Below are 12,455 nucleotides of genomic sequence, written 5' to 3'. Positions count from 1 at the left end.
GCAGTTAAGATATATAGCCCCAGCTAGGTGATACTTTATAGGATGCCTAAAGTCAGACTTGTGTTCATGGAAATGTATATATCAACTGTGTTTGCTATGAAAACATTTAGATTAATTAAGATCTTTAATAATTCAATAAAAAATGGGGGGAAAAACAGTATAGAATGTAAATATAGATACCAGAGACAGTGTGGGAAGATAGTGGGAGATGACTGAGGGTAAGAGATAGGTAATCAAGGATGGGGAGGGGGGGAAGCAAAACATACAGGAAACAAGAAATGGAAAATTATTTGTTGACAATAACATGTATGTTGATGTGCTTGATTGAGACAATATACAGTGTACTCTGGGAAAAAAAAAAAAAAAGATTTCTTCCTTGGGACCAGCAGTTAGCATAATGGCTATGTAGCTGGACTCCCATGTAGTCGACCACAGTTCAGGTCCCAGGCCCGGTGGCTTAAAACTCACACTGGGCGCGTGTGCGTGCACACCCAAGATCCCCAGAGGAGAATGGAGGAGAAAGGACTACGGCATGGGCATCTCCCCTGGGGGGTGATTTCTTGCTTTCTGTCTCTCTGGAACTCTTCTTAAATGTCTACTCTTCTTATATGTCTATCCTATCCTCTTATTTCATTTTTTCCCATGTTTTCTATCTTTCTAACTATGTACTTTATTCTGAGTAATTTACTCAGAAATATCTAAACTATAATTCACATTTCTGTGTATACTGTCTGGCCTTTCACTCATTTAATTGACTTTTTAAATAAATTCATACATTTTTCACCATAAGAAGCTTTTCCCCCTTTTTGGCTCTTTTTAAAATCAGTACACTGACTAAAAGATATAGAAACATAGTAAATGGTTGTGAATACCAGATACAGTATGGGAAGAAGGTGGGTGAAGGAGTAAAGTCTGAGGAAGGACATTAAGGAGAAAAATAGAGAGGCAAAGCATTTATAGGACAAAGAAATGAGTTATTATCTATTGAAGATAACTTTATAGTATTGTCAACCAGACTAGTGAGAAATGTACACAGGTTGAAATATTCACTTTGTAAGCTAAATAGTGTGATTGAATGTATAAAAGAAATTGAAATTAAAAAAATTAAAAAATTAAATCGGTACATTAAACGATGTTCAACATCATTAGCCATTACAGAAATGAAAATTAAAAATTATAATCAGATACCATTATACACCTATCAAGATGGCTAAAGTGAAAACGTAGTGAAAACACCAAATGAGCAAAGGAGCTAGATTATTCATATATTGCTGATGGGAATATAAAATGGTACAGTCACTTTTGAAAACAGTTTGGCATTTTCTTAAGAAAAAAAAAAAAACTAAACATGCAACTACCAAATGACCCAATAATTACACTCCTGGGCCTTTATCCCAGGAAAATGAAGTCTTATGTTCATGCAGAAACCTGAACCAAAGCGTTTAGAGCAGCTTTATTCATAACTGCCAAAAACTAGACATAATCCATATGCCAACTGGTGAGTGATTATACAAATTATAGTACATCCATACTAAAGAATACTATACAATAGTAACAAGAAATCAGTTATTGATACAATTAACAACCTAGATGAATCATAGAATTATACTGAATGAAAAAAGTCAGTTCTAATAGGTTATATACTGCTTAATTGCATTTATGTAAAATTCTTGAAAGGATAAAATTACAGAAAGGAATACATATTAATAATTGCTACAGTTTAGAAAGGGAGTTAGGGCAACAGAAAAGTAGCTATGGATGTAACAGGTTTACATGAGGGATTCTTCTGTATTTTGTCTGTATCAATGCTGACAGCCTGGTTATGAGACTATGCTACAATTTTGCAAGATTTTACCATTTGGTTAATGGTTACCACTGGTTAAAGAATTCCATGGGATCACCCTGTATTGCTTCTCATAACTACATGTGAATCTACAATGATCTCAAACTATAAAGTTTAATTAAAATTAGAACAAAAGGACAAATACTGTACGATTCTATTATAAGGTACCTAGTCAAATTCATAGAGACAAAAAGTAGAATGGTGACTGTCTGGGGCTGGAGGGAGGGAAGACATAGAGTATTTAATGGGGACAGAGTTTCAGTTTTGTAAGATGAAGACTTAAGAATGTGGGTGGGGGTGACAGTTGAACGGCAATGTGTGTGTACTTAATGCCATTGAACTGTACTTAACAAATGGTTAAAATTTTAAATTTCATATTTTGTATATTTTATGGCAACTAAAAAAAAATTAGGGTGCCAACCAGTGGTGTCCCAGTTAGAGCAGCTGGATCCCACATGGCCAACTATGTATTTTGAGTCCCAGATTCAGCAACTTGAGGAACACACTAGAGGAAAAACACAAAAAAATATGCCATGACTTCTCGACAACTAATATTTGCCCCTCTGCCTAGATCTTCATCCTCTTGATCTGTACATGGCTGGCTCCTTCTCATCTTTCAGATATCAACCTAAAAAAGCAGTACAGCATCAAGGGGAAAAGTATGGACTCAAGAATCAAACAGATTTAACACTGGCCAGCTGTTGAATAATAGTACCAACTCACTGGGCTGCTGTGAGTTGCTGCTCTGTGATATTGAGACTATCACAAAGATTACTTTGAATGAATAAAGCAAGACGTACAAGATTTCATATTCATTTGTATGAAATTCTAGAACAGATGACTCTAACCTATGATAATAGAAATTAAACTAGTAGGAGGATGAAGCTGGAGGAAGGGGTACTAACTGCCTGAAGGGGTATAATGGAGCTTCTTAATCTGGATGGTGATTACTTCTATAAATACATTTTTAAAAAATTCATCAACGGTGTTCTTCATATCTGTGTTTTTTCTTGTATGCTGACTGAATTAATAAAATTGTTTTTAAATGTCACCTCCACAGACAGGTTGCCCTTAATCACTCAATTTAAAAGGGCCTTAACCTCCTTCCGTACTAGAGAATACTCTAGTACTCTCTCTTGTCCCAACTTATTCATGTCCCTTATAGCATTCATCCTTGCCTAAAAATATCTTTTTTATTAACCTGTTTTCACACTAGAATATAACTCAATGATGGAGTACTTTTGATGTCTCATTCCTCTTTCTGTCCCTAGCAACCAGAACAGTGCTTGGCACTAAATAACTGCTCACTAAGTATCTATGAAATACATGAAGGAAAAAAGAGAAGGAGGCAGGGAGAGACATAACTGGCCATGGGCATTCTCCATACATAACAGCATCACTGGGTGTTAACACCAGCAAGGACTGTAGAAGCATTTAGTCCATCTTCCTCATTTTTGCCAGGAGAAATTGGAAGCAAAGGAAGAATAAATAATTTGCCCAAGGTCAAAGTTATGGTAGGAGTAGGTATGGAACAATATCGCTCCTAATCTTTTTTTACTCATACCAAGTATTCCTTAGTTTGCATGCATAGATATATTCTATAAACATTCACAAAGTATCTATAAAACATAATATAAAAAGTTTAAAAGCACATTATTTTGAAAGACCAGTTAAGTATGAAAATATTATTATGACCATACCTACTTAATTCAAGCATTAAGTTGTGACTTTCAATACAAGTGCTAATTTAAACAAATCCTTCTTTAAGCAATTGAAATGAAACAGTAATAAGTTAATGGATGTTCAAGTATTTAAACATGGACAATTATGAGTCAGCCTGTTTCTGAGGCACCTGGGATGCTTTTTACTGCCTACACTTCACAATTCAGATCATTACTGGCAAGTCATCTATCACAAAGCTGACTGAAGATTTGAAATATTTAATCTACAAACTTTGCATTTCCTGGAAAATATATTCGGGAACACTTGTGTTTACACATTCCTGTCAGGTAGGCTATAGGATGCAATCTGAGCAAAAGAACCTGCAATTAAGTGAAAGAATGGCATCGCAAAGAACAAGTTTTTGCGTCCTAATCTGATAACTGCCGACATAAATTACCTCCTGGAGGTAAGAGAAATACTGCATGGTGACAACATTCACATTTCATATTCTGAGAAATAGAAGAAAATATATCTAAACCAAAATAACAGAACAATTTTTATTATCAAATTAGACAATATTTTAAGACAAAGTTCTACTTATTTTTGATATGCAAAGACAGCAAATTAACTGTTTGGGTTTGGTAAATCAAAGAAATAAATATTCATTTTTTTATCTTCTCAGATAAATAAAACCTATAATTACTCAAAATTCTGACTATAACTTACCAATTTTTTCAAAATACTCTTTGCCTTTCTAAGATATTTTTCTGCTTCATCAACAAATTTTTTTTTCTTGAGCTTTGTTATTCTTAGAACTTCTTCCCCCTAATGCTGAAAGAGCTTACATATATTACTTGATTCTTCCTCACAATCATTCATCAACCACTCAGTACTACATGTCTGCTATGCATACCACCAGGCCAAGTGCAGTCATGAAACAAAGAAGTTTGAGGCAGTTAATACCCAGGAAGAGGGTTAAAGAATATTTGAGTAAACAGTACCTACAAATGTGAATAGTTATTTCAAGGTATAATGATAGGATGCTAAATGAAGTTTTTGTTATTATCTCAGTTTTATTGAAGCTATACATCTTAGCATAAATGGTGTTTTTCAGAATCTGGGCTTTGTAAGGAGTTCTTGTTAAGAGGTGGTCAAAATGAATCCAGTCAGTTACCTGTACTACACACATTAAAGAAGGAATGCTTAGCCTTTTTCCTCTTAGAGGGGGAGCAAATGTATCTTGGGAATTAGACCTCTGTCTCTGAAACAGGTCACAGACAATGGAATATAACTTTCACCAGTTAAAGCCTAAAGGCAAGATATAAGAAGAACGAACTGCCAGTGAGTATGTGGCAGTCATAGGATACAGATTCAAAATCCTAATGGCACTGATCTTAAGATTGCCGTTTTTCTTTTGTCCCTTCATTCTTACCTGTATTAGTTCTTTTACTTCTGCAATCTTAATTCTCCTCTAACATGTTCACAACCACCAGAAATTATCAATAAAACCCAAATGTCTTTGGGAGACCATTATACTGTTGATTTGCTTGCTATTCCTTGGCCTTAGGACTAAGGACTAACACTGGTTTCAACTGAGACCACTCTTACTAGTTTAGTTCTATAATTTCTTAATAAATAATAATTCTCCAATAAATTTTTTGTTTGTAAGACAGCCAAAGTCAGCCTCTGTGCAGATAAGAGCATTTTAATGAATAACAATACAGTGCAACTCTTTGGGTTTAGCCTACTGGTTATATATTTTATAGATTTGTAAAGAACTAAATACCATGAGTAAACCAACAACTCCCAAATTTAACTTAAACTTCTTCACTGACTTTGAGTCCAAAATACACAACTATCCAATACTTGACTCCTTTTGGCTATCTATTGAATATTATGTTCTTTCCAACTTAACACATCCAAAACAAATATTCCCATACACATACACACAAAATTTACTTCTTTCAAAATGGTCTCTCCAGGAACCAGCAGTTAGCGTAATGGCTATGTCGCTGGACTCCCATGTAGTCGACCGTGGTTCACGCCCCAGACCCGGTGGCTTAAAACTCACGCCGGGCACATGTGCATGCGTGCCCAAGAGTCCTGAGAGGAGAATGGAGGTGAAGGGATTGTGGCGTGGCCATCCCCCCTGGGGGGTGATTTCTCGCTTTCTGTCTCTCTGTCTCTCTCTGTCTGTCTGGCAGGCACACGCGCTCTATAGCAAAAACCTCTCAAAAAAAAATGCAAAAACCTCCCAAAAAAAAAAAAAAAATTGTCTCTCCATTTCAGGAAATGGTAACTCCATCCTATCAGTTGGCCTATCAGTTTTTCAGGCCAAAAAAAATTTAGTTAGCCATGCCTTCTTTATTTTCTTTTTTTAAAGATAATTATTTTTATTTTATTTTTTCTTTTAATTTTTTTGTTTTTAATTAATTTACATTCATTCACTGAACATTGTCACAGCATACAAAATATGATTTCCCATCCAGAATATACTGCATAGTGGCTTAATCATATATTTATACATTTATCATCTCATATCCAATCTATCAGGAAATCCAACTGATTCTACTTAAAAAATATATCAGTATCTGACACTTTTCACAATTTCTATGCAAACTCAAGGTTTCTAATTGAAACCTGGTCTTCTAAAGGAGAAAAAAAAAAAGACTGAAACAATGTATAAAAAAAAATAATCAAAAGCACAAATAACCTTCAGTAAACAAAGTGAAAAAAAAAAAAAAAAAAGAGAACCAGCTTGATACAGAAGGGAGAATGGATTGAAAGCCACATCAAATTAGGTCTAAATACTACCTCTGCCATTGGCTGTGTGATCTTGAGTAAACTGTTTAACATTTCTAATCTTCAGTTCTAACAGCTACAAGTAGAATTAATTTTACCTGACTCAGGAGGCAATTGTGAGAATTAGTGAAGATATGTTTAAAGTAGTTAGTAAGTAATAGTTGTTGACGTTATTAATAACAGGTTCAGGGACCAGAAGTTGGCGTAATGGCTATGTCGCTGGACTCCCATGTAGTCAACCACGGTTTGAGTCCCAGACCTGGTGGCATCAACTCACGCCAGGCACGCATGTGTGCATGCGTGCCCAAGATCCCAAGAGGAAAATGAAGGAGAAGGGATTGCAGCATGGCCATCCCCTCTAGAGGATGATTTTTTGCTTTCTGCCTCTCTGTCTCTGGCGAGTGCATGTACCCTATAGCGCAAAAAATAAAAAATAAAAAAAATAAAATAAAACCTCTCCCCCCCAAAAAAAAGAGGTTCAACTGACGTTTAAAGTTGAGAAATATTAGTCTTAACTGTTTTCCTTGAAAATGAAAAAAATATTACTTTAATAATAAACACAAAGCGCATATTTTAAAGATCATGAGATAATGTTAAAAAGTAGGGGTGGGGATGAGGATCCTTTACCATATGACAAAGGTTCAACTCTCCCTTGTGTTAGGGAACTAATCTCACAAAAAGAGGTTAAAACCTGTTGATCATCTAGGCAAGAGCTTTGCAGAAATGTCCTCCCATCTGCAGTCAAAAGCTGACTTTCTTAGAAGTAGAAATCAATATATTTTTGAATGATACATGACCTTGTGTAGAAAACCATGCACATACTGATTTATGATATAAAGCATAGTAAGTAATTAATAAATGTGGGGTGATGATGAGGTGGAAAATATGAAACCAAAGGGGCCTTATAAAAGTGTAAACATCCATAATCAGCCTTATCTCTTCTATTTTAAAGAACATATACTGCCTATACTGCCTTTTTTTTTTTTTGGAAAGGTTTTTTTTTTTTTTTTTTTTTTGGAGAGATTTTCACTGTAGGGCGCGTGCGCTCGCCAGACAGACAGAGAGAGACATAGAGACAGAAAGCGAGAAATCACCCCCCAGGGGGGATGGTCACGCCACAATCACTTCTCCTCCATTCTCCTCTCGGGATCTTGGGCACGCACGCACACGCGCCCGGCATGAGTTTTAAGCCACCGGGTCCGGGACACGAACCGCGGTCGACTACGTGGGAATCCAGCGACATAGCCATTATGCTAACTGCTGGTTCCTTTTTTTGGAAAGGTTTTTACCAAAGGGTGTGAGTGCTCACCAGAAAGACAGAGAGAGACATAGAGACAAAAAGCAAGAAATCACCCCCCAGGGGGAATGGCCACACTGCAATCCCTTCTCCTCCATTCTCCTCTGGGGATCTTGGGCACACACGCACATGCTCCCGGCGTGAGTTTAAGCCACCAGTTACAGGACTTGAACTGTTATCGACTATGGAGAAAAATAGAGAGGCAAGGCAATTATGGGACAAATAAATGGGTTATTACCTAGTGAAGTTAATTTAATGTGTATTCTTAACTGTACCAGTGAGAAATGTATACATGTTGGAATATTCACTTTGCAAGCTAAATTACATATGTGATTGAATGTATAAAAGAAATTGAAATAAAAATATATTTTAAAAAGAATCAAACAGCCTTTGGCATGAATTTGCAAATTAAAAAAACTTATGAAATTAAGAGTTATTTCATTGTATACCCTTTTATACATTCTTGAATAAAGGGTGTTTCATGAAGATAGCTAGAACACAAGTTAACAAATAAATTTATCATACTTATTTTCTATCAGGTTAAAATAAGCCTTCCACCATGAATGTTGTTGCCACTCACATTAATTGAAAGCTCCTGTGTTTGCAAGGAAGCCTAATTCAACATAGCTTCCTTTTCTTGGTACCAATTCTCCACCAGCAATTATCCCAGTTTCTTCACCTGAACATTCTGTGCTCAATACTATAACATTCCAGAATATTTCCACAAGAATGTATGTTAGCTGCCTTTTTTTCAACCTGTTTGCTTAGATAGTGAGAAATTGATCCTCCATCTTTGTTTCAGCCAAACTCAAGAGTCATCTGTTAATACTGAAATCAATATTATAAGGATGTATACATAAGTAACTTTTAATAAAATAAAGGAGAAAGGATAGCAGTTATCCTATTTTCTAAGGTAACTGGTATTTTTGCTAGAAGTTTAAAATATGATATTTATACATAAAGGTTAAATATCCCTTATCTGAAATGCTTACAGCAAGAAACATATCAGATGTTGGATGTTTTTTGATTTTTGAATATTTATATATACATAATAAGGTATCTTGGGAATAGGACACAAGTGTAAATACGAAATTTGTTTCATATACAACATGTACACATTTTAGCTACTGGTAATTTTGTTCAATATTTTTTGTATTACAATGTTTTGACTATAACTGGTCACATGAAGTCAAGTGTGAAATTTTCTATTTGTAGTGTTATGTCAGCATTCAAAAAGTTTTGGACACAAGAACATTTTGGTCTTCAGAGTTTCAGGTAAAGGATAACCAACCTGTATTTCCACTTTTTTTTCCTATTTCCAATAACCAAAAAGATAAACATTTCCTAAATAAACTTAAAAATAGTGTAGTTTGAAGTAGGGTTCAGATGCCAAGGTAAAAGAATGTATATATCAGGCTTAGAGGAGAGATTCCATATATGCTTAGGAGGGAAGAACACAAGTTTATACCCCACAGTTATATTCATAATTACATTTGAAACCTATTAAATAAATTGTCCTATACATATAAAAAAAAATCTAGAAATAAAATTTAATGAAAACAAGCGCTTTTTCCTCTCATAAATTTTTATCTGAGTGCAACCACCTGACAGCATATTTGACTTTCAGCCTCAGTTTATAGTACTTCATGATTCTTTTGGAAATTTTCATCCTTGAAGCCTTTATATTTGGAATATTGTCTTTAAATAAGATTACAAAATGCCCAGTTATTAAGTATATATCAAATGTTCTTTTTAATTACTTAAAACTCCAAGTGAAGAAAACCTGTCTGGCACTAGATAAATAGCTGGAATGTGGGATAGAGAAGAACACCTTGAAATAATGCTTAACTAATCACAAAGCAACTACTCTGCAATAGATGGGTGAACCACTAATTAGACAAAGAGAAATAAAACTGTCACGGTAGGATAAAAGGATAAAGAGAAATAAGCAGTAATTACTGTTTTATCGTCAAAGAAAGTAGTACCAAATGCAGCTTAATAAAAAGAGGGGGAGAGAAAACCCTCCATAGCTCTTTAAGTAAATACCAGCACTCATTAAATTAGTACTTGGAGCTAAACACAGCTCAGGTATAAAAATGACATCTTAAAAAGTGCATTTAAAACAAAAAAGAAAAAAGTGACTGCAAATAGTAGGTAAAGGTACTTCAGTTTTAGGGTATGCAACATACTGAAGAATAACATTATATGGCTATTTGCTTATATTGCTTAAAAACATCCAAGTTAGTCTTTATAAAGCTGTTTATTGAGGACTGGGGTAGGACCACTAGACTAAGTTATCCTTTGTAAATCACAGTTAACCTTAACTGAAACACTAGGTAGATAGATCCAATAAGTGTAATTAATAGCATTTGAAGCTTTAAATGTTTAGAGTAACTTACATTCTGTTGCTTGGAATAATCTTATGTCCTTCTCTAAACCAAGTCACTTGAGGTCTGGGGCAGCTGGTGATGGGCATTAAGTTTAGAACTGCTGCATGTCCTTGAGAAATCATTTTCCTCTGGTCTGTATCCATGAAATTCTCCATATCTGCAGAGAAAATTAGAAATTTTAAATTCTAGAAAACTCTTTTGGGAGGAGGGGGTCAGACATGGAAATAACTGCATTTAACAGTAAAGTTGCCAACAATGCTATGCTTAACAAGACCCATGAGACTAAAGGGCAGTGCTGATGGCTGCAGATCTGATTGTGAGTGAAGAACCAAGCAAAGCAAGGGGCCTCCAATGTACCCATAAAGCACATTAATCAGCAGAGCCACAGGGACTTTGTCTTACTGTCATATCACAATGGAATGTTTGCAAGTGATTGCTGACACTTGGTCAAAAAGCAATTTTCATAGAAGTTAAAATAAAATGAATGTAGGTATTCTCTAGCTACTAATTCTTACTAACTAGTTCTCCCTACAGTGACCTTTGCTCTGCTTCCTTACTCCTCCTCCTTTCTCAAGTGACTATCTCCTTAACAGGTCTTTTGGGAGCAATATTTTCCAACCACTGAAGAGTTTATACAGAATTCTCCTCCTGTCTTACTGTTGACTTAATTTGGGGCAGGTAGGTTTTTATTCCAGTCTTTGTTTTACTGTCTAAAAAGGGGTCACAGGAAAAAACACATTTACGAGAATATGGGTTTAAATGGCTAATAAAATTAGTATTTTTTTTTTCAAAAATTTCAACTTCTCACAGATATAAATAATTATGTATACACATATATAGGGCAAAAATAAAAAATCTAAATGGATAGAAGTTTAAAATATACCATAGAAAAGCCCTTTTATCAATAGGTTTTTGATTCAAAAGAAATTACTTTCTATATGACAGTGTTTAATATGTGAGAGAAGGGACCAGCAGTTAGCATAATGGCTATGTTTCTTTTTTTTATTTTGGAGAGGTTTTTTTCATTATAGGGCACGTGCGTTGCCAGACAGACAGAGAGAGACATAGAGACAGAAAGTGAGAAATCACCCCCCAGAGGGGATGGTCACGTCGCAATCCCTTCTTCTCCATTCTCCTCTCTGGATCCTGGGCACGCATGCACATGCGCCCGGCATGAGTTTTAAGCCACCGAGTCCAGGACGTGAACCGTGGTCGGCTATGTGGGAGTCCAGCAACATAGCCATTACGCTAACTGCTGGTTCCCAATGTTTCTTGATTCCCATGTAGTCGACTATGGTTCAAGTCCTGGACCCGGTGGCTTAAATTCACACCAGGCGCATGTGCGTGCGAGCCCAAGATCCTGAGAGGAGAATGGAGGAGAAGGGATTGTGGTGTGGCCATCCCCCCTGGGGGGTGATTTCTCGCTTTTTGTCTCTGTCTCTCTGTGTCTCTCTGGCGAGTGCATGTGCCCTATAGCAAAAACCTCTCAAAAAAAAAAATTGTGAGGGAAAAGATTAAACAAATCAATTAAACAGATTAGAAAACTATCCATGGCTAATTAAACATAAAGTGAAATTGTTATCAAATGGAAGGAGAAATGAAGACAAGAAGGAGTTTAAGGGTTAAAGAAGTAAAAACAAATTATAAACATTTAAGCAAGACAAAATCCAAAATTCAATTTTTTAAAATATGACTTAATACATTAAAATAAAGTCTTTGGGCCAGCTGGTGGTGGGTTGGTTAAGGTGGTTGGATACTACATGGCCAACTGCACAGTTCCAGTCCAGGACCTAGTGGCTTGAAAAACATGCTGGGCTCATGTGCATATGTGCCCAAAATCCTGAGAGGAAAATGGAGAAGAGGGGATTGTGGTGTGGCACCAATCCTGGGTTTGCTTTCTCACTTTCTCTTTCTGCCTCTCTCTGGCAAGCTCATGTACCCTATAGAAAGTTAAAATAAATATATAAGAGGCCAGCAGGTGGAATGGAGGTTAAGGCAGCTGGATCGCACGTCATCAATACCCCAGGACACAGTGTCTTGAAAATCATGCCAGGAATGTTTGTGTGTGTGTGTGTGTGTGTGTGTGTGTGTGTGTGTATGCCTATGCACACTCAAAATCCTGAAAGGAGACTGGACAAGAAGTAATTGCTGCATGGCCATTTGGGAGGGGTGATTTCTCACTTTCTCTACCTCCCCTTTGTGTGTGTGTGTGTGTGTGTGTGTGTGTGTGTATATAAAATAATATATATAATATAAAAGATACACACACACACACACACACACACACACACACAACAGGCCATTAGGTAGAGGTTAAGGTGGCACTGGACTCTCACATGGCCTACCATGGTTCATGGGCTAGACATGGCAGCTTGAAAGTCACACTGAGCACACATGCATGTGTGCATGTCCAAAAATCCCAGGAGGAGAACGAAGAAGGGATTGTGTGTGGCCATTCCTG

General features: G+C 36.1%; 1 protein-coding gene across 1 annotated transcript in view; it reads right to left on the bottom strand.

Moving 5' to 3' along the window:
• The window catches only part of SDK1 (sidekick cell adhesion molecule 1), a 731,734-nt gene that overhangs the window by 683,164 nt on the left and 36,115 nt on the right, over positions 1–12,455 (bottom strand). Inside the window, exon 4 of the mRNA XM_006143594.1 lies at positions 10,004–10,151. Within this exon, the coding sequence (XP_006143656.1) occupies positions 10,004–10,151 (148 nt within the window). The remainder of the gene's footprint in view (positions 1–10,003; positions 10,152–12,455) is intronic.

This window comes from Tupaia chinensis, unplaced genomic scaffold, assembly GCF_000334495.1.
Source record: "Tupaia chinensis unplaced genomic scaffold, TupChi_1.0 Scaffold000101_1, whole genome shotgun sequence".
Classification (NCBI taxonomy): domain Eukaryota; kingdom Metazoa; phylum Chordata; class Mammalia; order Scandentia; family Tupaiidae; genus Tupaia; species Tupaia belangeri.
The sequence above is the reverse complement of the archived record's forward strand: the minus strand, read 5'-3'. Positions and strand labels throughout refer to the sequence as shown.